The sequence below is a fragment of the Rhododendron vialii genome, chromosome 8a, assembly GCF_030253575.1.
Source record: "Rhododendron vialii isolate Sample 1 chromosome 8a, ASM3025357v1".
Lineage (NCBI taxonomy): Eukaryota > Viridiplantae > Streptophyta > Magnoliopsida > Ericales > Ericaceae > Rhododendron > Rhododendron vialii.
Genome location: NC_080564.1, coordinates 28,563,818 through 28,590,961, shown reverse-complemented (window position 1 = coordinate 28,590,961; position 27,144 = coordinate 28,563,818). Strand labels below are relative to the sequence as shown.

General features: G+C 37.6%; 3 protein-coding genes across 3 annotated transcripts; 2 read left to right on the top strand and 1 right to left on the bottom strand.

The window, feature by feature from the left end:
• Positions 1 to 2,035: 2,035 nt before the first annotated feature.
• LOC131335908 (probable serine/threonine-protein kinase WNK3) lies at positions 2,036 to 8,092 on the top strand. Its single transcript, XM_058371466.1, has 8 exons — positions 2,036 to 2,357; positions 2,536 to 2,573; positions 2,896 to 3,123; positions 3,221 to 3,444; positions 3,544 to 3,701; positions 4,862 to 5,045; positions 5,123 to 5,227; positions 6,535 to 8,092. Exons 1-8 carry the CDS (start codon positions 2,271 to 2,273, stop codon positions 7,368 to 7,370), a joined length of 1,860 nt encoding a protein of 619 aa, XP_058227449.1. The 5' UTR covers positions 2,036 to 2,270; the 3' UTR covers positions 7,371 to 8,092.
• A 3,009-nt stretch (positions 8,093 to 11,101) lies between these two features.
• On the top strand, positions 11,102 to 13,913 carry LOC131335909 (elongation factor TuB, chloroplastic). Its single transcript, XM_058371467.1, has 2 exons — positions 11,102 to 11,830; positions 12,822 to 13,913. The coding sequence occupies exons 1-2, from the start codon at positions 11,267 to 11,269 to the stop codon at positions 13,674 to 13,676; spliced, it is 1,419 nt and encodes a 472-aa protein (XP_058227450.1). The 5' UTR covers positions 11,102 to 11,266; the 3' UTR covers positions 13,677 to 13,913.
• A 4,315-nt stretch (positions 13,914 to 18,228) lies between these two features.
• On the bottom strand, positions 18,229 to 24,277 carry LOC131335907 (protein DEHYDRATION-INDUCED 19 homolog 6-like). Its single transcript, XM_058371464.1, has 5 exons — positions 24,050 to 24,277; positions 22,622 to 22,764; positions 22,294 to 22,371; positions 21,968 to 22,215; positions 18,229 to 18,659 (listed from the first exon to the last, which is right to left on the bottom strand). Exons 1-5 carry the CDS (start codon positions 24,132 to 24,134, stop codon positions 18,557 to 18,559), a joined length of 657 nt encoding a protein of 218 aa, XP_058227447.1. The 5' UTR covers positions 24,135 to 24,277; the 3' UTR covers positions 18,229 to 18,556.
• Positions 24,278 to 27,144: the final 2,867 nt, after the last annotated feature.

Genomic DNA, 27,144 nt, shown 5'->3' with positions numbered 1-27,144 from the left:
GCCGCTCAAAGTGATCAGAACGTGATTGTAAGGGTACCCGCGAGAAATCAAAAAAAAAATGATCGGGAAAGGCTTCATCCGAACAGTTTTTTATTGAACGGTTCAGTAAAAAACTGTTCGGATCAAGCCCTTCCCGATCAATTTTTTTGCCGATTTCTCGCGGGTACCCTTAAAATCACGTTCTGCACACTTTGAACGGCTCGAATCATCACAATTCGATCGGAAAAGGGGAGTCCCGCACGGTAAGGCCGTGCGGGATCCCTCATTGGATCCTAAGTGATATATATATATATATTGGGATAAAATATAACATGATCGGATAGTTCCAGAATATAACTACCATTACACATACGATAAACTGATGACAGATTACATTAACAAAATGGATCAACAGTAACGAAAAACTATATAAATGCAAACCGAATTTTGTGTTTTTCACAATCTTCTTAAAACATATTCGCCACCTACCGAAGGGCGTTGAGAACCTTAAGGTTGAATTGACGTCTTTCTCCAGGATAACTTGACTAGAACCACAGCCTACAGAACACCAACGTAGCCAATCTTGACAAATGAACGGTACGTCTATCTCTCTCTCTCACTTAAAAAAGAGATTATGGAATGTATTTCATGGGATCTAACTCCAGATGATATTAAACACAATAAAAATAGTTGTTTTTAAATCTTTTCGTCCTTATTAATTTTTTTCTTTATCATAATTTTTAGATTCATCTCATCAAAAAGAAAAGATTAAAAAAATCAACATAAATTCAACAAAAGTTCAAAAAAAACAAATAAAATTACCGAAAATCTAGTTTATAGAGATGACACTCCGATCCTCAATTGGAGAATTCTTCTACATCTCTGCCTCCATACACAAGGGATACCGGACAATCTACCATATGCATACCCGCCTTCCATTGGGGATCGGGTATATTCGGATAAATCCATATCCAAACTACTTGAACAAGAAAGAACGATAGGATCTAAGTAAAAAGTGATTCATCTATGCTACGACAACAAAAAAGCACTAACAATTTAAATAAAAAGTAAAATACAAGGCCACACAAAAATAGTATCCACAAACTTTAGATTATATAAAAAAAATGTATAGAAAACGATCCATGAACTTTTTGTAACTCCTAATACACTTATTAAATACCAGTATATACTAGTATATACTGTATACACATACTATTCAAAAACACGCATATATGTGTGTGTACATCATTGGGTTTGGTGTGGGTACGGTTATCACATATTCATACCCGCTCCATATTTGAGTAGAGATTTTTGTATGTTCTACGATACCTACATCTATTGGGTAAAAAATGAGTTAATATTTGCCTCCAAATAGGTGGGGCGGGCATCCATTGGGTTTGGAGAAATTGTCATCCCTACTAGTCTAGGACAAAGGTGAAAGGATTGGTGTGGGGTAAAGCTGTAAAGGAACTGGAGTTGATAAATTGTTTGAGACTCAATTTGGTAAATGTTCATTCAAGTCGATTTGTCTTTTAAATATAAATCGAACATGAGCCTCAATTTTAGGCTCGGTTAAAAAATAAGCCAAATAATAAACCTATCAGTATTTGCCTCGATTAGGCTCACAAACCTGGAGTATATTTATATCGTGGGAATCCTATATAAGTACACAATGATAATTGTAGAATTTGGACAAGTATAAACGTTGGACAATTACTAAAACTTATTTATGTATATATTTCCATCATCTTATCTTGTATATGTACGAATGTACTTACGTACATACTAAAAATTTTATTTATATCTTTAGATTTGTATGAGAACATAAATATATGATATTAACGGCTCGTTAAAGTTTATAAGCAAGCTCAAGTTCAATTCAAATATATGACAAACTCGACTCATCAAATTTTCATTAATTTCGTCATGAGTTCAGTTACAAACGAATTTCAACAATGTAGAATCGGCTCGTTTACGGCCATAGTATGGGGATGGAAATAGTCAGTCAGTCACGGCTAGTTAGCGTATCCCGCCCTGCCCCCCTCATTCTCACACCCCGCCGCACGTTTCCCTTCCTCGCACACTTCTGCCTCTCTCTCTCTCTCTGACTCTCTCTCTGGAATTCTTACCTTTCTACACATTTGAATCCCCTGATACCTACACGCCTGAAACATTTAGTCCATACCCGCAATTTTCGGATCAAATTTTCAACCCGAATTGGAAACTGATCTGGTTGTACCCAGCAATTTTGGTTACCTAATACTCTGATTTCCCCCTATTCTACTCAGAGAATGCCCCCTGACTCGTCGTCTGAACCGGACCCGGAGGATTCTGACACCGAGTTCGTCGAGATCGACCCGTCCGGTCGATATGGTCGGGTTAGTGCATAAATATAAATACCATATGTATATAGATAGACACCTCTGTGTGTGTGTGTGCGCGCGCGCATATATGAATATGTATTCAAGTTTCATTTTTGTTACTTGATACTTGATGATAGTGTTGAGATTCCATGAATGTTGTTCTCATTTGGGATAATTCTGAAACAATTTGCAGTATAAAGAGGTTCTTGGTAAAGGGGCGTTCAAAAAGGTGTATCCTTTATGAAGATTTTTTGTTGGAAGTTTGGCCTAGTGGGTGGTTGTTGTAGGTGGACTTATGGTAGAATGTGATCAGTGAGAAGCAAAAGCCAGAGAATTAAAGTTGAGGTTTTTAAAGGAAACAGAATTTGTAAGCAGTATTGGCCCGTTAACTAAAAGCAGAAGCAGTGACAAACAAATTAAAACGACTTCTGAGACCAAAAAATGTCATAAGCTGCAGGCAGCAAACACCCCTAGTGCATTGTATTTGTACGTTTGAGACGGAGTTGATGCGCATGTTTGTTGGCTATCCTTGACCTAAGTTATGGGCATTTAGATATAGAGCATTTGATGAATTGGAAGGAATTGAAGTAGCTTGGAATCAAGTTAAGGTCGCAGATCTCTTGCGGAATTCTGAGGACTTGGATCGACTGTATTCAGAAGTTAATTTGCTCAAGACTCTCAAGCACAAGAATATCATCAAATTTTACAACTCATGGGTGGACAAGAAAAGGGATAATATCAACTTCATTACCGAGATTTTCACTTCTGGGACATTGCGGCAGTATGTTACTTATACTGTTGTCTTATCTCCAACTATTGTTTTTCCAACTTGGTATTCTTAGTGATTCCTTTTTATGTTTTTATTGGTTTGTGCATAGATATCGGAAGAAACACAAGCACGTTGATGTAAGGGCGTTGAAGAAATGGTCCAGGCAGATCTTGGAGGGCCTTTTCTATCTTCATAGCCACGACCCGCCTGTAATCCATCGCGACCTAAAGTGTGATAATATTTTCGTGAATGGAAACCAAGGTGAGGTGAAGATTGGAGACTTGGGACTCGCTGCAATTCTTCATCAGGCTCGATCAGCTCATAGTGTCATTGGTGAGGACTTATTTTCTTTTGAGTTTGCATTCTTTTGGGATTGGATGCCTTGGAATGTTTCGCAGAAGGTGGAATAATGTTTTGCAAATGTGAAATTAGGTACTCCCGAGTTCATGGCACCAGAGCTTTATGAGGAGGAATACAATGAGCTAGTAGATATTTATGCATTTGGTATGTGCTTGCTGGAACTGGTGACCTTTGAGTACCCGTATGTTGAATGTTCGAATGCTGCTCAAATATACAAGAAAGTGACATCAGTAAGGCATTTGTGATTTCTTCACAATTACCTTTTAACTCCATCAAACCATCCTTTTCACATGTGTCTAATTCATCTTGGAAATTTAGATTTCACACTTGCCACCTTGTAGAGTTCAGAGTCTCTAAGAAAATCCCTGCAGTGAGAAAAGTATTTTTGGATTATGGTTTATTTGTTGAAGCCCCGGATATGCCAATTTCCATTATATGAGTTTCCACTTGGTAAAAGGGGAAAACATAAAAAAGCTAGCCCTTTTTACTAACCAACATTGTACATTTGGACCAAGGGAAGGCATGTATTTCTCATTGATTATTCATGTATACACCTAATAGACTGTCATTCTTTCCTGGGTATCAGAATTCCAACTTCTAGGTCATTTCCATGCACCAATGGACTCCACTTTAGTATTAATAGGTCTCCCCTAGTTATAGATGACAAATCTTCTCTTCAATGGCCCCCGAGTGTGCCCATTATCCAACCATGGGAAGACGGACTGACCAATGCCTACGATATCTATTGGCCATATGTTGCGAGTTTATGTCCCTAAAAAATACCAATGGTTCAAGGATGATCAGAATGCACCATTTTCATTTTATGTTACTACAATTGAAATAACTTGGCAATCCATGTCTTTGGACGTATGATACATGTACTGGTTGAACAATATAGGATTGCTAAAAAGGCGCAAATTTAGGGCCGACTTACAATCAGTTCCCAGTATGTTAAGACAATGCAACCTAACCACACAATTGTATTTTGCCCTTTGTTGTACTATTATATATGCTTTTGTGTTTTGCCCTGTATGTTGTGCGCACGCGCGCATGAAAATTTAGTATAAATGGGCTATGAGTGTAATCTATTAAATCATTGGTTTGATTTGAAGCAAAATACTTGGATTTGTTATTCATTTGAGAAGTTGACCCATTTGAGAAGTTGACCCGGGTTGGTTTTTGGATATTCATTTGAATCTTGATCTTAGTGTACAGCATTTATCGTACCAGTAGTATTTTTCTTCCTTTTTCCTCTTCCTTTCCCTCTTGTTAAATTTCAATATTTATGCGGCCATGATCACATATTTGATTCGGTGTCAAGTATCATTGACAAGTTATCCCTTGAACTAGTAGAGTGGCTTTTGTTATCCTCCTCCTTTTGCTTTTGAAGGGAATTAAGCCAGCAGCATTGGCAAAAGTAAAGGATCCTGGAGTCAGAGCTTTTATAGAAAAATGTATTGCTGAAGTCTCTGACCGGTTGCCTGCAAAGGAACTTCTTATGGATCCTTTTCTCCAGTTTAATGAAGATAGTGAAATAATTGGCCAACCCCTACCACTGTATGCTGATAATGCAGGTAAACTTTCAAAAGCAGTTAAAATTGATGCCTTCCCTGTTGCTCTTTTCTAGTTTCTGACAGGAACAAATTTTCAGATTTGAAGGACCCTGTGCCAGAGGGAAGTCGAGACTTCACTGTAGAGGGTCAAAGGAAGGACATGAACACTATATTTCTGAAACTAAGAATAGCAGATTCCACAGGTTGTCTGTTTTTACTTTCTTTCCTTTGGAGATTTTTTTTTTTAATAGTTGGTTGGTGTTATTAGGTGTATCTACTTTTTAATTTTATATTAATTATGATTAACGTTGTTGAAGTATAAACTAACTTTAGTATTGTTGCACAAGAAAGTTAAGTTTAAACAAGTCTAATTGTCAAAACCCAAAATGGAAGATATTATTGAAGAAGATACAATATCTAGTTTTTAGAAACTCTAAAATATCTAACTCTAGAAGCTCTAGAATATCCTTGTAAAACATATAGAGTTTTTTGTGAGAATTAGTCACATGTGTAATTCTAGAATTACCTCAAAGTTTATCTTATATGAAAATATCTTTGTACTAGAGCCTTCCATAGAGTAGTATATTTAGGGATAGGTACTAGCCATTTTGTACCAAGCCAAAAAAAAGTTTGAGTATTGTAATACAAATAGTCTCATTCCCCACTTTTGCTCTCCCTTTTTCAAAAATATTGTCCAACTAAACGATACACGATACGTATCCCGATTTGAAAACACTAGATGGGATGACATATCTTTCATTATTAGACTAGCCAAACAAACATGCTCCAAAACCAAACCAAACCGAGCCTTACGTCCCAATCATTTAGGGTCGGCTACATGAATTTCAAGTTTCTTAACTGGAGCCTATTACATTTAGGCTTTCTGTTCCCTTTGTTAGGGAAAGAAAAGTCAGGCAAAACACAATCGAAGTATGGTTCTTTCTTCTATACAAGCCATGCATTGAGGTTGACTTTCTATCAAATGGTTTGAAAGATACCATAATTAGATCAAACGGCTTAAATAAATGCATTTAGGATTCTGCTTCTTGAAATAAGGTCCGACTTTTTCCCAATAAGTAATCGTAGGATATGTACCGAATTAAGATACGCGTATAAATTGTAAGATACACGATCATATTGTAGAATTTCTATACAAAAAGGATACAAGGTGGGATACGTATCGTTCTCCGAAGGAAATGATACAAATCGTACATGTATCATAGATTTTTAACAACTATGATCTCATCCGATTAATAGTGAAGGATAACAATACCGCATACCCAAGGCCCAAGGTATTGTATATCCCATGTTTTTTAGGATATAATACCCGACAGATGTTTAATTCTAGCTGCAAAATTTTCCAGAGAACATTAGATTAGTCCAATGCGATATTTTGATCTAAATTGATCCAGATAAAGATAAAGAACTGGTCTTTGTTGTTTCCTTTCAAGAAAACAATATACTTATTGGCTTCTATAGATTTGTTACTGACGTCTCCACATGGGCCCAGGTCATTTTCGGAATATCCACTTCCCATTTGATACTGAGTTCGATACAACGCTCACTGTTGCAAGTGAAATGGTTGAGGAGCTGGACCTAACGGATCAAGATGTATCAACTATTGCTTCGATGATTGACTCAGAAATTCGTTCTTATATCCCTGACTGGGCACCCGCAGAACTTTCTGTCAATGATGTCAGTAATCAAGTTGCAGTATCTGACATCAGTTATTCTGAAGCTAAGAATGATGCCTCTCATTTGACAAGTGATTTTACTACCCCTTCTGTTAATCTTGTGTTGGAACGTCTTCCTTCTGGTCGGAAGTACTGGTCAGATTCACCCAAAGGGGTAGATGGTAATTCTCCCATAAAGTTTGACCCTTTGAACTTGTCTCTTGAAGATTCACAAACCACTGGGCATACTGGGATTGGTGAAAATGAACAATGTCCTAGTGACTTTAGACATGGGGATTCAAATTATGTTTCACTTGAACCGCAAGAGGATGAGTATATGGTCCATGATAATTGGAACAAAAAAGAAACTGCTTTGTCCACTATTTCACCATTTGACGAAAGTAACAGCAATAGAGATTTTCTTTTTGGCAATGGACCACGTGCATTGGGAGGGAACAATGAAACATTAAGTGATGTTGACTCGGATGATGTTAGAATCATTGTGGAGAAACTTGAGCATCTGTTGACTGAACAGCAACAAGAGCTAGATGAACTGAAGAGGAAGCATGAGTTGGCTGTATTAGATCTCTTGAAGGAAAATCCTCCAGCAATACGTCACCAAGTAATAAAAATTTGTAAGCTGAAGATTTCTGACTACAAAATGCATACTTAGATGCACTGCATAGCTGGGAATTCTGCTAATTAAGGGTCCTTTTCAAAGATGGAAGTTTTGACATGTGGATACTTAATCGAATGTTGCAATCACCCTACTCATGCTCAAAAGTTGATATTCCACAAATCCTAGATATTTCCACGGTGGCAAAGTTGGGAGGAGTTGGTGGCTGAAAACTATATATTTGGATCGACATATAAAGAAGTTTGTAAAGGAACACACCACATTTGGCATGGGTATTGCTGTGATTTTGGGAGTGTACCATGATGTAAATTATAGCGTGGGGAGAAATTTTATGCTTGTGCTAATCTTGCTTGATAAATCTCTTTCATAGGAAGCAGCATGATCCTCTTCGTGGAAAGGCCAGACAATTGCATGCCGCTGCCGAGGTGAGATATTTTCGCCCAATGCCATAAATTTCATCTGCATTTTGCACATTTAGTTGTCATCCATACACAAGGATAATGTGTTTGTACATTTATTCATAGTTTATACGAGTCGTCAAATTTTGAAGAAGTTTATATTTGTACATATGGTTCATAGTCCTTGTATTAGCAACAGGAAACGCTGATTTCCTTCAAAATTTTGCCTGCTGACATAAATTAAGTTTTGAACTTTGTGGTATTTCATTTGTTTTCCCTGTGGAGGGCATGTGTTCTTTAGACCGGTTAACCATAGTTGTACCCACCTTTCTCTTTAGAATGCAATCACATTTTTGTTTTTGTTTTGTGTTTGGATGGGTAAGAATGGGATCCAATGTTGGGTGTGCTTTGCATGAAGTTTTTGCCCCATGCCTATTAGTAATAGGTTTGTTGTGTTCTGTGTTTCTCCATTGCTGTTGAATTTACTACTAATGGCGGAAGTTTTTCATGGGTATTGAAATCAGTTATGATCTACCAGTGGTACAATGCGGTTAAATCTTTTGGGCATGTCACCTTTTATTTTGGCAAATATTGGTTGTGTCAACGAAATCTATTTGCTCTTATACATGACTGCTTTAAGAAGTTTATGTTGAAATAAGTGATCATTTACTGCTTTCATTTCTTGATTATAAGCCCCACATCCAATTTTGCTACAGTGCTATAGTGTAAGCTATTGAAATCTCTCAGAGCACCTGCTTATGGACATCTACTTGTGAGTAAAGAACTGTCGTAAAGCTTGTTCCTTTGAGCTCGGACAGTTCGAGCCTTGGAAGGAAAATGGGAAAGTGATATTTAAACCTTTGGATAAATTTGTTTCAGCTGCCAATGAATAGAATTATTTCCCATTGTTCGTACACATGATCACTTTGTTTTCCAATAGCATATTCGAGCAATTTGATTATTGTGAAATATATGAACATAGGGGTGTGTGTGTGTGCATATATACACGTGCGTTTATATTGATATATGGAAGGGGTAAGGCTGCATACATCAACCCCTCCCTAGACCACACATATGCGGGAGCTCCGTGCACTGGGTATGTCCTTTTTTACATACAGTAAAGGTGCATATAGAAGATTACCAGCCAAATGGATAGCTGATTTTGCAGAGCATTGGTTTGATTCTTGCTAAGCATCTTACTCAACTTCGTTGTGCGAGAATTATATGTACCTATCTGCCCCAATGATTTGAACCCGGTTTTTCCCATCTTATGAGTGATACACATGTCTGCGCATAATGAGCATGCACGGCTAGTCAACGATAGAGATGAATAAATGTTTGTAAACAGAGTGTGTGTGTACGCCCGCAAATGAACCGTCAGGTGCTGTGAGTCTCAAGTGATTCGGGTACTTTGATGTAAGGTCATTTAGCTTTGCAGGGTATGAATGGGCTGCAAATCCATGAATTTGAATCTGCTGGGAGCAAAGTTTATAAAATTCCATATATGGATATTATGTGATTGCCAGAGATGAATTAACTGGCCAACTTGTGATCCCCAGATTGAGTATTCTCTCTGTTTTCATTTTAACTTCAATGATTCTCGCTACAATTTAAAACAATTCTTGTCTTCTGCTGTCAATTCCAAGAAATTGTTTCTGCTGGGGCAGGAATCCGAAGCAAACTTTAATAGGTAATAAGATTTGTTTTCGCATATTACCAAAGGTTAGGTCTGTCTCTAATTCTCTCCCGTCCATACCTTCAATGATTGGAGACTATATGGATTTTGTTGTTGTTAGTGTTGTCGTATTTGTTTTTGCATAACTGGGTTGAATTACGGTTGTGTTATTTTTGCGGATGTTCTTCCGGTTTGTGCACTGTGTTATAGACTTACAGTATATCAAAGAATTCCTGTCTGTTATTTTGTCATGCAGAGCAGGTACATGAATTATTTGATGAGAATTTGTCTTCAGCTTTTTCTAAGATCTGCTGTGGTTGTGGTTTGAATTGATGAATTCAAGCATAGGAGAGGTAGAACTTAATAAGATGTAATTATCATATGGTCGTGTTACAAAGAGGTCAAAGCCAGATAACCGCCCGGGCGGGATTTACAGAGAACACATATTGAGCCGAAATCCCACATGGTCTAACCGTAAATGTGACACAATGCAATTGCCCAAACAAAGTAAAATATTCGCAAGAAATATTGAATGCAACAGTGACACCATCTTACGTAATCTATCAACTAAATAGAAGTCCCAAATAACTAAATTAAGATTAGGGAATTTCCCTTCAAGGTCATTAAGAAACCATCTCATCCCCTACTGTATTCGCGATTTTTTCACATGATTAGTGATATCGTCTCGTGTTATCACGATTATTTAACGTTTCATCAATTTGCTAGGGCACAGTGTGGACAACCAAAAATCAACTCTCAACAAACCGAGTTCAATTCCTCTGCATTGGTGCGTTTTCGGCCTTTGGAATCGATAAAATTTGTAAAACATAAAAAAATTCTTGTATAGGTTGCAAACGAACCAAATTACTCATGAGCAACTCCTGACTCAGTTCATTAAAGTTCGGTTTGTTCAATAATCGATCCAAGCTCAAGTTAAAAAACGAGCCGGCTCAAAACTCAAAAGTTCGGCTCACGTTCGAGTTTTTGGCTAGTTTAGTAAACAAGCCGAACTCGAACACGATGAAGCTCAACTCGTAACTCATTTACACCTCTGTAATAATACTCTATTTCACACAACAAAAGTGCTACACACACAACGGTTGTGTAAAACACAAAACACAACCAATTTCTAGCCATCTATTGCTGTAATAAATGGCCATGATTCGTTCAAGCTTTTCCCCCACAAAAGTTAAACTTTTCCTTGGAAGAGTTTTTATAAAATCTAGACTGTCCAAATACATCTGAACGGTCAGAATTACACACACAATCAACACAACGGTTGTGCAAGTAGCATTTTTGTTCACACAACCTAACGAACTTACTACATGGTATACAAAAGTGCTACACACATAACGGTTGTGTAAAATACAACACACAACCAATCTATAGCCATCCGTTGCTGTAATAAATGGCCAAGATTCGCTCAAACTCTTCCTCATAAAAGTTAAACTTTTCCTTGGAAGAGTTTTTTTTAAATCTAGACCGTTCAATTACATTTGGAAGGTCAAAATAACGCACACAACCAACACAACGGTTGTGTAAGTAGCATTTTTGCATGGTACATGGTACACCAATTCCTCGGTAAAACAGAATTTGAGGGGAAATTAACTTGATTGCACAGAAATTTCATGGTACCCATGGTCAGCGTAATCTACGAGGTAGAAATGGGTGGATAGATATAGAACCCGTATGAGGTTCTTGTCTTTCAGTGTTGGAAGGGATAACCCAACTCCCCTCTCTCTCTCTCTCCCCCCTTCCTCTTCCTCCTCATCCACCCAATCCCTAATCCCCTCTCTCTCCTCCCTCCCTCCCTCCCTCTCTCTCTCTCTCTCTCTCAACCTACTCAACCCAACCCAACCATGGCAATTTCAGCGACCACCACTTCACCAAAACTCATATATCCACTTCACTACTCACTTTCCCAACCCTCCTCCGCCACTGCCACTCTCCTTCCCAAACCCACCAACGTAAAAACCCTTTCCTTCGCCTCCACCACTTTCTTGACAAACCCACCACCAGCCCTATCCCGCCGCTCCTTCACTGTGCGGGCGGCGAGGGGCAAGTTCGAGCGTACGAAGCCCCACCTCAACATCGGCACCATCGGCCACGTCGACCACGGAAAGACGACCCTCACCGCCGCCCTCACCATGGCCCTCGCCGCCAACGGTAACTCCGCCCCCAAGAAGTACGACGAGATCGACGCCGCCCCCGAGGAGCGCGCCCGCGGCATCACCATCAACACCGCCACCGTCGAGTACGAGACAGCGAACCGGCACTACGCCCACGTGGACTGCCCTGGACACGCCGACTACGTTAAGAACATGATCACCGGCGCCGCGCAGATGGACGGCGCCATCTTGGTCGTCTCGGGCGCGGACGGACCCATGCCCCAGACTAAAGAACACATTCTCCTTGCCAAGCAGGTGTTTCTTGGGTTTTTTTTTGGGTGTGTGTGTCAAGTATTATGTTAGGTTTCTTGTTGGTGTTTGTTTTCTTTAGCTGTTCGATTATGAAAAAATGCAGAGGCGGAGGGATATTTTTAGATTTTGCGAGTAGCAGCATTAGAATAGCCTTGTGAAGCTCTCTAAATGCTTTTTCTTGCCTAATTCGGGAAAAAAATTGAGAGAGATAAGAGGGGTATTTTGAGATTTTGCGAGTAGCACTGTTGAAGAACCTTGTGTACTCTTTCAAGCTCTCTCAAATGCTTTTTCTTGCCTAAGTCGGAAAAAATCAAGAGAGATAGAGGGGGTAGTTTGAGATTTTGCGAGTAGCAGTGTTGAAGAACCTTGTGTACTCTTTTTCTTGCCTAATTACAAAAAATTGAGAGATAGAGAGTTAGTTTGAGATTTTGGGAGTAGCAGCATTGAGGAGTCTTTGTGCTCTTTCAAGCTTTCTCAATGCTTTTTCTTGCCTAATTATGAACAATAGAGACTCGAGAGGCGTAGGGATAGTTTGATATTTTAGGAGTAGCATTGCAAGAGTCTTGTTTATTCTCTGAGGCTCCCTTGTTGCTTTTTTCTAGCCTAATTATAGAAAAATTGAAGGCAGAGGAGGGGTGCTTTGATGTTTTGTGTGTAGCAGCATTAGAAGAGTCCTGTGTACTCTTTGAAACTCCCTCAATTCTTTTTCTTGCCTATGAAAAATTTAGGTTTCGAGGGGCGAAGTGGTAGTTTGAGATTTTGCGAGTAGCAGCATTAGAAGGGTCTTGTGCACTACTTGAAGCTCTCTCAGTTTTTTCTTGCTTAATTGTGAAAATTCGAGAGGTGGAGGGGTAGTTTGCGATTTTGCGAGTAGCTAGGCGGAGGGGTCTTGTGTTCTCTTTTAAGCTCCCTCATTGATTTTCTTTGCCTATTGTATAGATTTTATCTTTAATCTTTGTGATAATGAGGTATCTTTTGCTGATAAAAAAAACAGGTGGGTGTTCCTAACATGGTTGTTTTCCTTAACAAGCAAGATCAAGTAGATGATGAGGAGTTGCTTGAATTGGTTGAGTTAGAAGTGCGTGATCTTTTGTCTTCTTATGAGTTCCCTGGTGATGACGTGCCTATTATTTCTGGCTCAGCACTTTTAGCGTTAGAGGCTTTGACAGCAAACCCTAGTATCAAAAGAGGGGAAAATGAATGGGTTGACAAGATATATAAGTTAATGGATTCTGTTGATGAGTATATCCCTATCCCGCAAAGACAGACTGAATTGCCATTTTTACTAGCTATTGAGGATGTTTTCTCAATTACGGGTCGTGGGACCGTGGCCACGGGAAGGGTCGAGAGAGGGACGATTAAGGTCGGAGAAACGGTTGATATTGTCGGTTTGAAGGATACTAGGACCTCAATTGTGACCGGGGTTGAGATGTTTCAGAAATTTCTAGATGAAGCTATGGCTGGGGATAATGTGGGGCTGTTGTTGAGAGGGTTACTAAGGGATGATATTCAGAGAGGGATGGTTTTGGCTAAACCTGGGAGTATTACTCCCCATACCAAGTTTTCAGCCATAGTTTATGTGTTGAAGAAGGAAGAGGGTGGGAGGCATTCGCCCTTTTTCGCAGGGTATAGGCCGCAGTTCTTTTTTAGGACTACTGATGTGACGGGGAAAGTGATGGCTATCATGAACGATAAGGATGAGGAGTCGAAGATGGTTATGCCAGGTGACCGTGTCAAGATGGTGGTTGAGCTTATAATGCCTGTGGCATGCGAGCAAGGGATGAGGTTTGCTATCAGAGAAGGGGGGAAGACCGTTGGAGCTGGAGTTATTCAGTCCATTATTGAATGAGCACAAACTCCAATTCAGTATGAGTACTTCTTCATTATTCTCATTTTTCCAATGTTTCTATTAACTTAAATGCAATCCCAATGTTATATGATTTCACATTTCCGAAAGTTTTTATCTTTGGCTGTATGTCCCAGTTGCTAGTTTTAGTTGGATGGATTTTAGTCATGATGTAATGTGATTACTTTTCCCGCACATTGACTCAGATGTTGTTGAGCTATAGACCACCAAACTTTCATACTCTTACTTGCATTTTGGAACGATGCCCATGGTTATTTCCTCCCAATCTGAGTTTTATGGTTTCAAAGATCGAAATACTGATACGGAGTGCAGTTCTGTACTCTGAATATGAAATGCATACTTTTGTTGGGAGGTTGAAATGCAATGGCTTCTATTCCAAACCATTGCATTGGTTTATGGGGCAATGTAGAGGGAAGAATCAATGTGGCAAACTTGCTCTCAACTATTTGAGTCAAGTAAGGTTATGTGAACCTTTTTTTATCATGGAAATGTAGGCAAAAGCCGCAAAACTAGAAATATGAAGAATTATTCCAATAAGACAGCTTCCTTGCAAGTTTGCTAGTTTATATCTGGAACTTACGACATTAGAGCTTATGATGAGGATATGGGTTATCTAATTCCAAACTATTGGAAATTGTATGTCTGGCATTGGATTTTAGCATGTAAAATTAACTGAATATATGCAGCCTTTCATTTTACTGTCCGTATCCTTCTGATAATGGATTTTGTCTGCTACATTGCTTCGATGGCATCTTGTTCTACCGACCAGACTAATTTAAGCCTCATAAGTCATAAGTAAGCCAGTATTCTTGTTTAGCTGCTACTTTGTGCATATGGTAGAATAGCTTCTCATCAGCTCTCATCTTTGGATGGGTTAATATTTGTTAGCTTGCACTTTGATTGTTCCTTTCTGTCTCTGCACTAGGTCCCAGTTTACACACACCATCTTGGGGTAGGTTTGAACTCCTCCGTGTGGTGCCTCTTTATGAAATTTCTAGGTGTCTGCGGACTAGAGCAGTTGCAGCAGCTTCAGTAGGGGAATACCGAAACATGCAAGTTGTACCAAACATACTGAATGTAGAGTTGTTGAGACACTTATTAGGTATATCCAACAATGCCATTTTCATGTACTCTCGAATACATATGCATTTTACACTGTTTCTGGCTACGCCTTCGAAATGTTTCAGAAGTGTTTTCTGATGTTTTCTTTTCCTAGCTTAATTGAAACAACATACGAAAACGACATGCCAATGAGTGGATACAACACTATTCAGGGTCCAATGTGAACACTAGTGGGGCAATGGGATGGGAAGAAGATGGTTTACCGGTGCTGTGATCCTAATTAACCATGTTCTATTCTTTTTTATTAGCATCAATAATTATAAGACTGTAGCGAACTGTGTAGGAGTATTGGCTGCAGACTCAGGGTTGCTAAGCTGGATGTGTCAAGTGAGTTTTTTAAACGGTGTCTTGATGGCTCAAGTGGTTACTTTTAGGCAAGTAATCTTTCTACTTTTCGGCCCGTTTGCCGACGGGATATGAGGGGCAGATATGTAATCACCCCGGATACTGGATAGTATATCCGAAGTACTTATATCTGGTGCTTGCCACCTGGATATAGACCATGGATATAATGCAAGTTATGTTGTGCATGCGTTATATTTGAACCATTTTCAGTTTTACAAACCAAAACAAGAGGCATATATGTCTGTATTATGAGAAGAATTAGTTAAGGGTATTGTTGTTAGAAGCACACTCATAATCTTGTTACTGTATTAGTTTATATTAAGTGCGGAAATTAAGTGGTAAACCGAACTAAAACTAAAATTGGACCATGCCGGTGATTTGGTTTGGTTTCTAGAGGTAAAATGTTTCGTCTCGTTTGAGTTTTAGCCAAAAACCGGGGAAAAAAAAAAAAAAAATCAGTTTCCGGTTAGATACCTTCCAATTCGAAATGAATCGGGGCGGACCGGATTTGTATATATACATAACAAAAAATATAGTAGATAGGGTTACTATTTTGAGTTTTTTCTAAGGTTTTTGATGTGCGGTGCCGCCTCTTCTTTTTTGCTTCTGATCTTGTTGCCGAGAAACGCATGGCTGCTTGCAAATATTGTTCTCAGCAATTCACGGATCCACACAATTTCGGCCGTGTATTTCAGAAATCAATAATTAAGATCTGCTTTTGAATTTTGACCGGTAAAAATTAAATCGGTAACAATTACGTTTTTACCGGTCAAAATTGGTTTTCAATCCAAACCGTTCAAAACACTTTTGGATGCGCGCGATTGAGCGCCGTAAACTTTATTTACAGGTTGCTCCGTAAAGAAATTTCTCTCATTGTTCTAATGTTTTTAGTGACTAGTTCTATAACCCTTTAATTATTTTAGTGTTTTCCTACTGTTGGTTGGAAAAGGTTTTGCTAATGTTGCTAAAATTTTCTCTTAGAGCAACTGATATTTTTCTACATTTGCTACTATTTTTTCTAGTAGTTCAAGAGAAAACATAGGGATTATATATAAAAATGAAGAATCTTTTGATTGAGCCGCGCTGCACATGAGTAACAAACCTGAAAATCGGAATAAACTACCAAACCGAACCATTAATATTTAGTTTGTTAAATGTCCAAACCAAAGTGTTCGGTCTGGTTTGAAAAAAAATGTCTAAACTGGATCAAACCGAACCATTTACACCCCCGACTTATTTACAAAATGAAATCGACCTTGGAGTGAGTTACGTATCTAGTCCAAATATTTCTAGTAATTACTTGAATTCACCACTTCAAATGGACCATTTCAAGGATTGTGCACTTACGAATTTGGGAAAATTTCAAAAATGCCCCTAAACTTTCAGAAACTTTATAAAAAACACTTGGACTTTAACTAATGACAAAAAGACACCTAAACTTAAGATTCCGTTAACAAAAAAAGTCCCCCGCCATCCAATTCCATCAATTTGAGTTAACGGAACACGTAAACCTCCCCCTTTTTTTACTTTTAAAAATTACTTTTAACTCTTTCTTTTTTTAGTAGTAAATAAATAGGCAATAAAGTTCCTTTTTTTTTACTATTTATCAAAACTTACTTTAACCTCATTTTTTACTATTTAAATAACTTTAACCCTCCCCTCTTTTTTACTTTCAATTCCCCTTCCCACACCACAAACCCCCCCCCCCCCGGCTTTCTTTCTTTTTTAGAAATTCAACCCCACACAACCAACCGCCAAAGTCCTAGCCACACTCTTTTTTTTTGTTTTTTAGTATTGAAATTGTATGAATTGTTTTTGCTAAAAGAAAAAAAGGGAGTGTAGTTATCAAAAAGGGGAGAGTGAAAATCATCTCCCCAAAAAAAGGTAATTTCAAAATTTTGAAATTGGGGCTAAGGCTTTGGAGGCTAATTGTGGGGTTGGTTGGTGGTGTGAGGTCAAATTTCTTAAAAAAAAAAAAAAAGAGGGGGGGGCGGGGGGGGGGTTGGGGTGGGCGGGCGGTTGTGTGAAGGTAAAAATTTGAAAGTAAAAAAAATGAAGTTATTTTTGTAAATAGTAAAAAAATGGGTTAAAATAATTTTTGAAAATAGTAAGGAAAAAAAATTATTGTATATTTATTTATTACTTTAAAAAGTTAGAAGGTAATTTTTTGAAGTAAAAAGAAAAAAAAGATTGAAGGTTAACGCCTTCTATTAGCTCCATCCATTACAAATTGACAGAATTGAATGGCAGAGACTTTTTTTTGTTCACGAAGTGATAAGTTCAAGTATCTTTTTGTCATTAGTTAAAATCCAGATTTTTTTTGTAAAATTCTTAAAAGTTCAGAGGCTTTTTTTAAATTTTCCCTACGAATTTAGCAAGAATTAGGACAAACTCGCAACTCTAGAGTGGGAGCAGAATGGCCCATCATGCGAATTATTTGACTTCGATTGAAAGTGGCCTTTTTTTGCGGGGAGATAGAAAAACGAAGCCTCCCATACGAATCAAGCAGCGGTCCAATTCCCTCCTCTATTATGTGGTGGCTCCACTCTAACAATGGAGAGAAATCCTCCATAGAGGATCTGAATCCCACATATCCATCCACAGTAAAAGAGATGAACCCTTTTCGTTAAGCTTAACAGTGATGGACGGATGGCCAACTTTGCTTGTACTTCTATTGAAGAACCCCTTCGAATTGGCATTCCATCGAAATGGCTCCATTCTAGAGTCATTCTGTTAAATCAAATCATAACCTTGAAAAAAATAGAGCGAGAGCGTTATGAACTTGCAAAAATGTAGCTAAGAATTGAGCTCTTACTGGGTTCGTCTATGTAAACCCAGTGCATCGCACAGGTTGCTGCTAGATACAATGTTTTTCTGGTAGTGTCCTAGAATTGTGGATTTTGGGATTGGTCCCTGAAACCGTGCATATAACATATGCGCACTTGCTAAACTGGACGAGTGTTATATCCAACATTTCAGTCAGCTTGCATGATTTTACCATCTGAAGGGGCAATCTACTGCATCACACAGGGGCGCGCGCGCGCACACGCACACCAATGGGCACAAGTTTTAACTGCCATAATCCAATACTAATTACTTTAAAAGGTTCGTTACAGTTCCTTCAAGATAAATACATATATTAGATACACAACCCAATCTGCAGACAAATTGGCTGATCACAGATATACATAGTGGCTATCCGTGGCAACGAACAGGCATATAGTGGAAGAATGGCAGATATGCATATAGCCTATACTTGGCCGCTACTAGTACTCAACAAGGATACTTTCTGGAGTTCTTTTGCAGAAAGTACTAGCTAATAATCCATCAGGGCAAAAGTCTCATCTTCTGAGTTAGCAACCAACCTCTAAATCCAGAAAGTTGTGGTTCAGCTCCTAGAAAATGGTTGAGAGGACCAACTGTTGAAAGAATTCGGCTCTCTGCATTTTCTCTTCATATTCCTCTTCTCGAAACTCATCCGGCTTAACTGCCACAGTGCTGCACAAATAGAAAAAGGTCGTATCATCATCTCTGCCATTGCATTTTTTATGCGTTAGTTCATTCTTGTTTTACCATTTCATCCTTTTTGCAACCTCGTATCACTAAAATTTACTCCTCGGACTCGAGTTAGATAATAGGAATCTAGGAGGATAAGAATGGGAATCCAGATCTCCACAATCCAATGTTGGAGGGGATCAGGATAGGAAAGTTATTCTTGGCAATCTATCCAAACCGGAATCACCATCGTAAGAAATTTGATGCATCTAATTCCATGCTCACGTAACCTTACATTCCCAGACCAATCAGAAAAGGAAAATAAAAAAATGAACGTCGAAATCGTAGTATTCATAAGATGCAATGAAGCCTTCTTAATAGGTATATTTTGCTCCGGTCAGAAGTCCAAATCTTTTAAGCATTACTGTAGAAGACTCCTACAGCATCCGTAACAGTCCTGAGATTCAGGCAACAACAGTCGTCTTGTAAGTCCAGCCCGTAGGGTCAGACAGAAAGCTTCTTCCGACTCTCCTACAAAATGGAGTTGGGGCGGGAGCCCCCATAGCCACTTCTCTAAAAAATGTTACTCTTTATAACCAAAGAACCAAGACTGCAGATGGTAGACAGAGACATTCTTTTCCTTCCATTTAATCTCTCTTCTTGAGGAAACTAGTTAGAGAATATCGAAATCCACCACACACACACACACACAAACCCAAAAAAAAAAAAAACCTTCAGTTAATTCAAACATTGGAATTGGACTAGCTCAAGCAGGAGACAAATGGCTATTTAGTTTCTAGAATCCAGAATCCATTACTATTTCTAGAATCTAGTCTTTCTAGATTAGGGGCATTCAAATATAGGCTTCAAGGAACTTATGGTATGTTGCCACGCAGGCAATAAAATCTCTTCCACATTTGCCACGTACTGAATGAAAACTTGGTGGGGTGGGGTGTGACCTAAAGACTATATGTTCAAGCTTTCCAGCCATCCAAGTCAATCTTCTAAAGGAATGGGGTGACAAAGTGTGGGGCATAAGCGGGGGGCAAACTAAGATATTCCTACATCTTATTTGATGAATAATATTCATCAAATAAGATGTAGGAATCATTCCATCAAAATAAAATTTATAGAGGAGTAACAGATATTCATATCCTTCAGCAGTTACTAGAACACGAATAACAACTAAGATTATACAGCTGCCCTGAATCAGGTTGTTTTTTTCATAGATGCTGCCTTGAATCAGGTTAAGGACAGGTAAATCCATAGTCACAACCTTGTTAGCCTAATTGGAGCCTGGAGGAATGTTAGGAACAGTATTATATAGTATGAACAAGCACATAGCTTAGGGCAAAGGTTGTTTGTTTAGAATCTGTAGAAGAAGATGACATTGGGCGTGAAGGGGCGTTAGACAATCGCTTCCTATAAGACAATATTTGCCCCTACCAATTCCTACGAAATTGGTGTGCGCCAAGTTGCTAGCAAATAGCCTCCAAGATACAATGAAGCCCAGAATTCAATCTAAATTGGAAGGGCCGAATTCAATCAGAATTCTGGGCTTGAGGTTCCTGGAGGCAATTCGCTAGCAACCTAGTGCACATTAATTTTGTTGGATTTGTAGGGGTGAATATTGTGTTAAGGAGAGCGACTGCGAGATTCGCCTTGAAGCATTGTCACATCCTCTAGAGATACAAAGGTGATGTTGTAGGTGCGAGTTACCAAAAAATACGATAAAAGGCAAAAAAATATCTTCAATGTTGAGATCACGGTGTGTTTAGTATGTACACTTTCAACCTGGTCCAATTCAGTTCATTTTGCACTTCGCCACACCACTACAAAGGATTTTTCCTTCTTCTATCTACAATTTGTGCCAATCAATTGTTTTGGTTTCCTAGCTTATTGCACTTGTATTGATATTGCTCCATCTTAATGTTCTTATCACAGCTACACTCTCCAATAAGCACCACCAATAGCAGACTTTCTGTGGGACTTTTACAATTTGTTATATACCATACTTCTTCTATAGAAACACTAAATACCAGAAAAACTTTGTACATCATGCCAAAAGTAGAGACAACAATGCATTTTTAAGAAAAATCACAGCTAAAAGTTACTTTACGAACATGAAAGCAAATACTTTGCTTGGATTTCAGCAGACAAATCATTGCATAAAAGTTCTCTAAGTTCAGCTTGTACGCATCACATCCTCAGCAAACATTCAAGGTTGCTACGTTATTTTCAGTATGAAATTCTTCGAATACCACATTTATAAAGTTTCCACTTTTTAATCAGTAATCTCTATTTCTTATTGTTATAACCTTCGACCAGAGCTTGACTCTCAAATGAGAGGCTCTCAAATGAGAGCTGTCCAGACTCCAAAGTCATCAGAAGTACATTAAATTTTCTTTTTTCAATTTTGGGACTGGTAAGTGTGAGATAGTGTCAAGGGGATATAAGGATAGCCTCAAATAACCTCAAATTAACAAAGTAAAGCCAGAAGACCAATAAACTCCACCTTTTCAGAAATTACAAAACAAACAAAATGATCCAACCTAGGCTAAATCTATCCTGTAACGCAACTATACACTAATTACAAAATAGTGGCTCAAAACTCTGACAAATGACAACATACTCATTCATTCCTAGAGTCCTCAAGTCTTCTCAGTGACAAGTTATGTGATCCACATGGTTTACATATGGTTTTTCTAAACTGATAATTCAACTCTCTTCCTAGAAGAAGACATTTACTAGCTTGGCCAGTCATGTGCTAACAACTATAATCAATTCATGATGACCTTCCCTATCTTGGCTTCATGGTTCTCGGTTCAATATAATTTCTCTAAATCCATGAACTCCTATACCAGCAACTTTTGACAAACACTAGTTTCAAGCTTTAGTTCTTCCGGAGTTAATAGCACATGAGCTATGTTGGATGGACTCAGATATTGGCTTCACACGTGGGTACTGTCTAAGTGTAGGATTCGTCTAACTCCCATGTCCAGCACACTGAGACACTTCACAATATTTATAATACCAAAACATATCTTCGTATTATCCATTTAGTGGTGTTTACAAGGTTCTTTATAGCATTTCATGCCGTACATGGTAGCATGTAACGTAGTACATCACCAACTACTTAGCAATACTTATACTAATGAGAGAAGTTACATTGGTTCAGAAGAAAAGTACCTTTACAAGGTTCTTTATAGCATTTCATGCCGTAAATGGTAGCATGTAACGTAGTACATCACCAACTACTTAGCAATACTTATACTAATGAGAGAAGTTACATTGGTTCAGAAGAAAAGTACCTTGGCACATCAGAAGTGGTTGAGGCAGCAGTAGAACTAGCACATCCATCTTCTTGGTTACATTTAGGATCTGCAAATGGTACATGACATATAAACGTTGAAAGGAGCGGATCAGGAGCAGAGTCATGCACATTTTCTCTCCCACTTATTGAACTTGAACCAAGAAATGAACTTAGTTCTCGGAAGTCCTTTCCCAGCATTGTGGAACTATTACTCCAAAAGCCCGGCTTTTGAGTCTTTTTCCGCCTCTGCAAATAACATATCATTGTTAAAGACAAAGTTGAAATTTTTGTAGAATTCAAAGATCAAAGTTTTGTTAATAACACCTTCACTGAATGAGAATGCTGCACCGTAAAATGCCCAATTGGGTCTTTCCCTAGATTTGCAGCACATAAAGGACAAACCTGAAACAAAAACACCAAAGTGATTAAAATCATCAGATTCAAAAAAGTTGAATGACATGTTTTGTGCACCGAAATGTGAGCCAATCATATCTTCCTCTAGATGCAGCGAAGATATGACTGGCACAATGACTGGTGTTTTGTCTGTGCTGGATGTAAAACAACAAATAATAACCAATATCATGTGTTGAAAACAGAACAAAAGACTGAAACTACAGAGTTAAGAGTAGTCAAACGCGAATAAATACAGTACCGCATTTTTTAAGTCAAAGCAGTGCTCTTCCTGCAAATGACTGCACAGAGCGTGAAGTTCAATCTCCACATAACAAAAAGGACACGGAAAGTAAGCTCTCGAGTCGTCCTCCCCTTCTGAACCATCCATGTTCAAATGATTATCTGTTTCAAACAAGAAACAGTTTGAGATAGACATGAATATATAAGATTTGTAACCTATATGAATCACATAACAGTCATACAGAAGAGCAATGATCCTAAAAGAAGAGCTATAACATAGCATATTACAAGTCAAGCCAGCCCGAGAGGGCTCAACTATTTGGCAAACTAGGTCCTAGTCTATTGCCTAAGGCCACCAAAAAATTGCTTCTTGTAATGGGCGCCCCCCAGGGCCCCCACCCACACACCCCCCACACCCCCCAATAGAATAGGCCCTTGTGGTTTTTCGCCTAAGCCACAAGAAACCTTAGGCCGCTAAATGGTAGACAGAAAAGCAAACTCAAGTGTGAAGTCAGAACTGACACCATAAATTCCCCACTCTATCAAGACAAAAATGTCTCATTTCATAGTCACTGACAATTCACAAGTGAAACTGTATGAACAAAACAAAAGACAAGATCAAACTTTGAGTCAGTGAGTTGTAACTTGTACCCAAGCTTCTCAAGATAAAAATCCTAATCAATTAATAGACTATGTAAGTAACACTAAATAACAGTTGGGTTACTCAATGAGAATAGATACCCAAAATACACATCAGAAATCAACTCAAGTCTGACCCGGACTTGGTTTACCACTTTGTTGACTACACCGGGTTCAACCTAAATAGTTATAACAATAATTACGGTAATTGGTGATATAAAACCTCGGCTGTATAATGTGCTATTCGCTTGTAATCTGTACCTTCTTCTGTTTTTTTCTTTTTACTGCATACCCAATTACCCAATTGGAGATCATGTAAAAAAATTGTCCTGCTTTCTTTCATGCTTGATTATTCTTCGTGCGATTATGTATTGGTTTGTGTCGAACCCACAACACCAATAAGATTGTACCCGGAAATCTTCAAACCCAGGTTGTGAAATCTACCAGAAGAGAAGGGAAAACTATCAAATTTTCTCTTCCCTTCCTCAAATCGAGAAGAAAATAACAAAAAAAATATTAAGCACAGTAAATTTTTCTCTATATTTTCCTCACTTTCTTTCTTACTAACATTTTTCTCTTCCCTTCTCTTCCTTTCCTCATGTTCTAAACAGACCCTTTTCTCTTTTTTATCAGGAAACAGACCCTTTAGTACATAAATACAGTTACTTCACAAATACAAGTAATAAATACTGGTTCACAAATATATATAGTTGGTCTCACAACACAAAAAACCAATAGGCTAAAGAAATTGCAAGAAATAGGGGTGGGTGGGTGTGCGTGTGATGAAATGTTGTGATATGTAGTAGACCTGAGTGGTGGTTCAGACGGGCAGCTTGGAGAGCAGAGAGGTGCTTAGCTGATTGAACCCTTGAAGCCCACAAGTCCACCTCCATTTCTAACTTCAATCTTTCTCTGGTCGTCAGGTTTCCTTTCAGAGAGAGAGAGAGAGACCCTTGATATCAGCTGATGATGATGATATGGAATGTGTGTTGTATAAAATTTGTTGGTGTGTATATATACATGGGTATATCAGTATAATATGGGTCTGACATTGGAGAAAAAGGCTTTTCACTGACAAACAAGAGCCTTAAGTTGATGATGCCGACACGTGGAGAAAACGACAAAGAACAAATTGGGTCACCCTCAAATCTTTCCTAGTCACACTCACTCACCGCCATAATTGAGCATAAATGAACTGCCCAGAAAAAAGAACTTTGTTCGGTTCCCATTTCATTTTAGTTTTTGTTTTGTTTTCAAATTATTACCCTACTTCTTTCTTCAATTATTATTCTATTTTTTTAATTATTACTTTTTCATCTCTCTCTATCTCTCTCCAATCATTACCCATATTTTCAATCATTACCTTATTTCTCTCTCTACCCACTATCAAAATTAAACTAAATTAAACTTCCAACCAAACAAAGTCAGGTTTCGGTTATAAATAAGGAATATTTAAATATCCATCATATTTATTTATGCTATGTAAGAATTTATCTTGCTATTTTTTCATACTTATGATTTCATCTTTTAAATGTGTGAATTATCTTTTTTACCATTTTCATTATGATATACATATATTATATTATTTTTCTAATTTAGTGGGATTGGATTGAATTGTTTTCGAAATTCAATAGAATTTGGTAAATTTCAATATGATTGATTACTTTTTTTTTCTATCATTGAACGTATTTGAGGAATTGATATTTTTAGGAACATAACATGATTAGTCGACCACATCTTTTCATTTTTTCTTCATTCTTCAAATTGGCCAACGGAACATGGCTAAATTACCATAAAAATATATATAACATAACATCCTTAAACCGTTCCATGGTTAAATTACCATGACATTACATGGTTAATTACTTATGATTAAATCCTAAAATTCTTGGCCTATATAGACAAGAATTTTGGAATGTAAATTATTTATGATTTCATCCTAAAATTCTTGGCCTATATAGACAAGAATTTTGGGATGTAAAATACTTATGATTTCATCCTAAATATCTCGGCCTACATAGACAAGAATTTTGGGATGTAATTACTTATGATTACATCCTAAAATTCTTGGCCCATATAGACAAGAATTTTGGAATGTAAAATACTTATGATTTCATCCTAAATATCTCAGTCTACATAGACAAGAATTTTGGGACGTAAAATACTTATGATTTCATCCTTTCATCCAAAAATATATTTATGATTTCATCCTAAAATTCTAAGCCTATATAGACAAGAATTTTGGGATGTAAAATACTTATGATTTCATCCAAAAATATACTTATGATTTCATCTTAAAATTCTTGGCCTATATAGACAAGAATTTTAGGATGTAAATTACTTATGATTTCATCCTAAAATTCTCGGCCTATATAGACAAAAAATTTGGGATGTAAATTACTTCTGATTACATCCTAAAATTCTCGGCCTATATAGACAAGAATTTTGGGATGTAAATTACTTATGATTTCATCCTAAAAATTTTAGCCTATATAAACAAGAATTTTGGGATGTAAACATAATTATTTGTACATCTCAAACTATCCTTATATGAATTGGTCCGTGCAGCGGCCTAACAGATTTCGCCGGACTAATTTCATGGTAAACGGTCCAAATAATTAACCATGAAATAGTTTTATGGTAAATGGTCCAAATAATTAACCATGAAATGATAGAAACATACAGACATATTTCATGGTAAATGTTACAAATAATTTACCATGAAATCGAAAAGCTCGTATTACATATATGGTTTAAAATATATAAATATATACAATTAACAATACTCAAAGGGCAATATCGGTATTAAAAGTATGAGAATGATGAAATCATAAGTTGCTAAAAAGGATAGGATGAATTCATAAGTGAAGAGGGCAATAAGGACGAATTTTTAAGTCTCCCTATAAATAAAGGGAATTAATTTTGCCATTTTTTTTAATTCTTTTTTTTTTACAAAATAAATCATCAGTAAAGACACAAAAGGGAGTGGTTTTAACAAAAAAATGAGTGGTAAAATCACTCCTCTAAATGAACTACCCATAATTGAGTTTTGTCATTATCAATTCCAATTAATAATTCAAAAAGTTTAGAAACACAATTTTCAGACACAATTGTATTCAGAGTCATCCAATGTAAATAAAACCATGTGCATTGAATGGTTTTAAACGCAATTATATCCGCAGTTGTGTTTTAAGATTGTGTTCTTAATATTACAATCTAAATAAAAAAATTAAAAGATTGAAACAAACGCCTACACTTATTCAGCTAAATTAACTAATGTCTTTTGAAAAATTATTAAACGATTTTGATTGCCCACGTGGGACTCAAAGTAGGCCTCACATTATGGTTTGTGCACCTGCACATTTTGGTTGGTCCCCATAGAAGGGTTCTTCTTTTTCGGTGTTGTTGGAGTTTAGACTTCCCAAGTACTCAACGGCGACACAAGTGGTTTTGGTTATTCTTTTTCCGTTTCAGTGAGACCTTTTAGGAAAGTTGTTTAAAGGGAATCACGACCAGGTGAGCGCCTAGAGAAAGTTAATCTAAATTTTTTGAGTGTAAAAGATACACCTAGTAAATGAACATATTTTTACAAAAAATTTAGTAGTTAATTAGTAGTAGTACACAATTGATTTCAATATGCCTAGATGTTTAGAGATCAAAGCGGGCATGGGAAGAATTTCATTTTAGGACGGTGATCGGTAAACACAAGTAACTAACTCGACTGGTCGTGTCGTACCTAAACTTGCTTAAACCCCCACAATCTCTTGCTTCGATCGTTCTAGTGTTCAACGTTTTTTCGTGCTTCTTATTTAGTTTGAAGCTTCCCTGTAATTCTTTAAGGGCTCAAATTTGGGGCAGTTGTGACTACAATATATATACTATTGTGGCCTAAACATAGGTCAA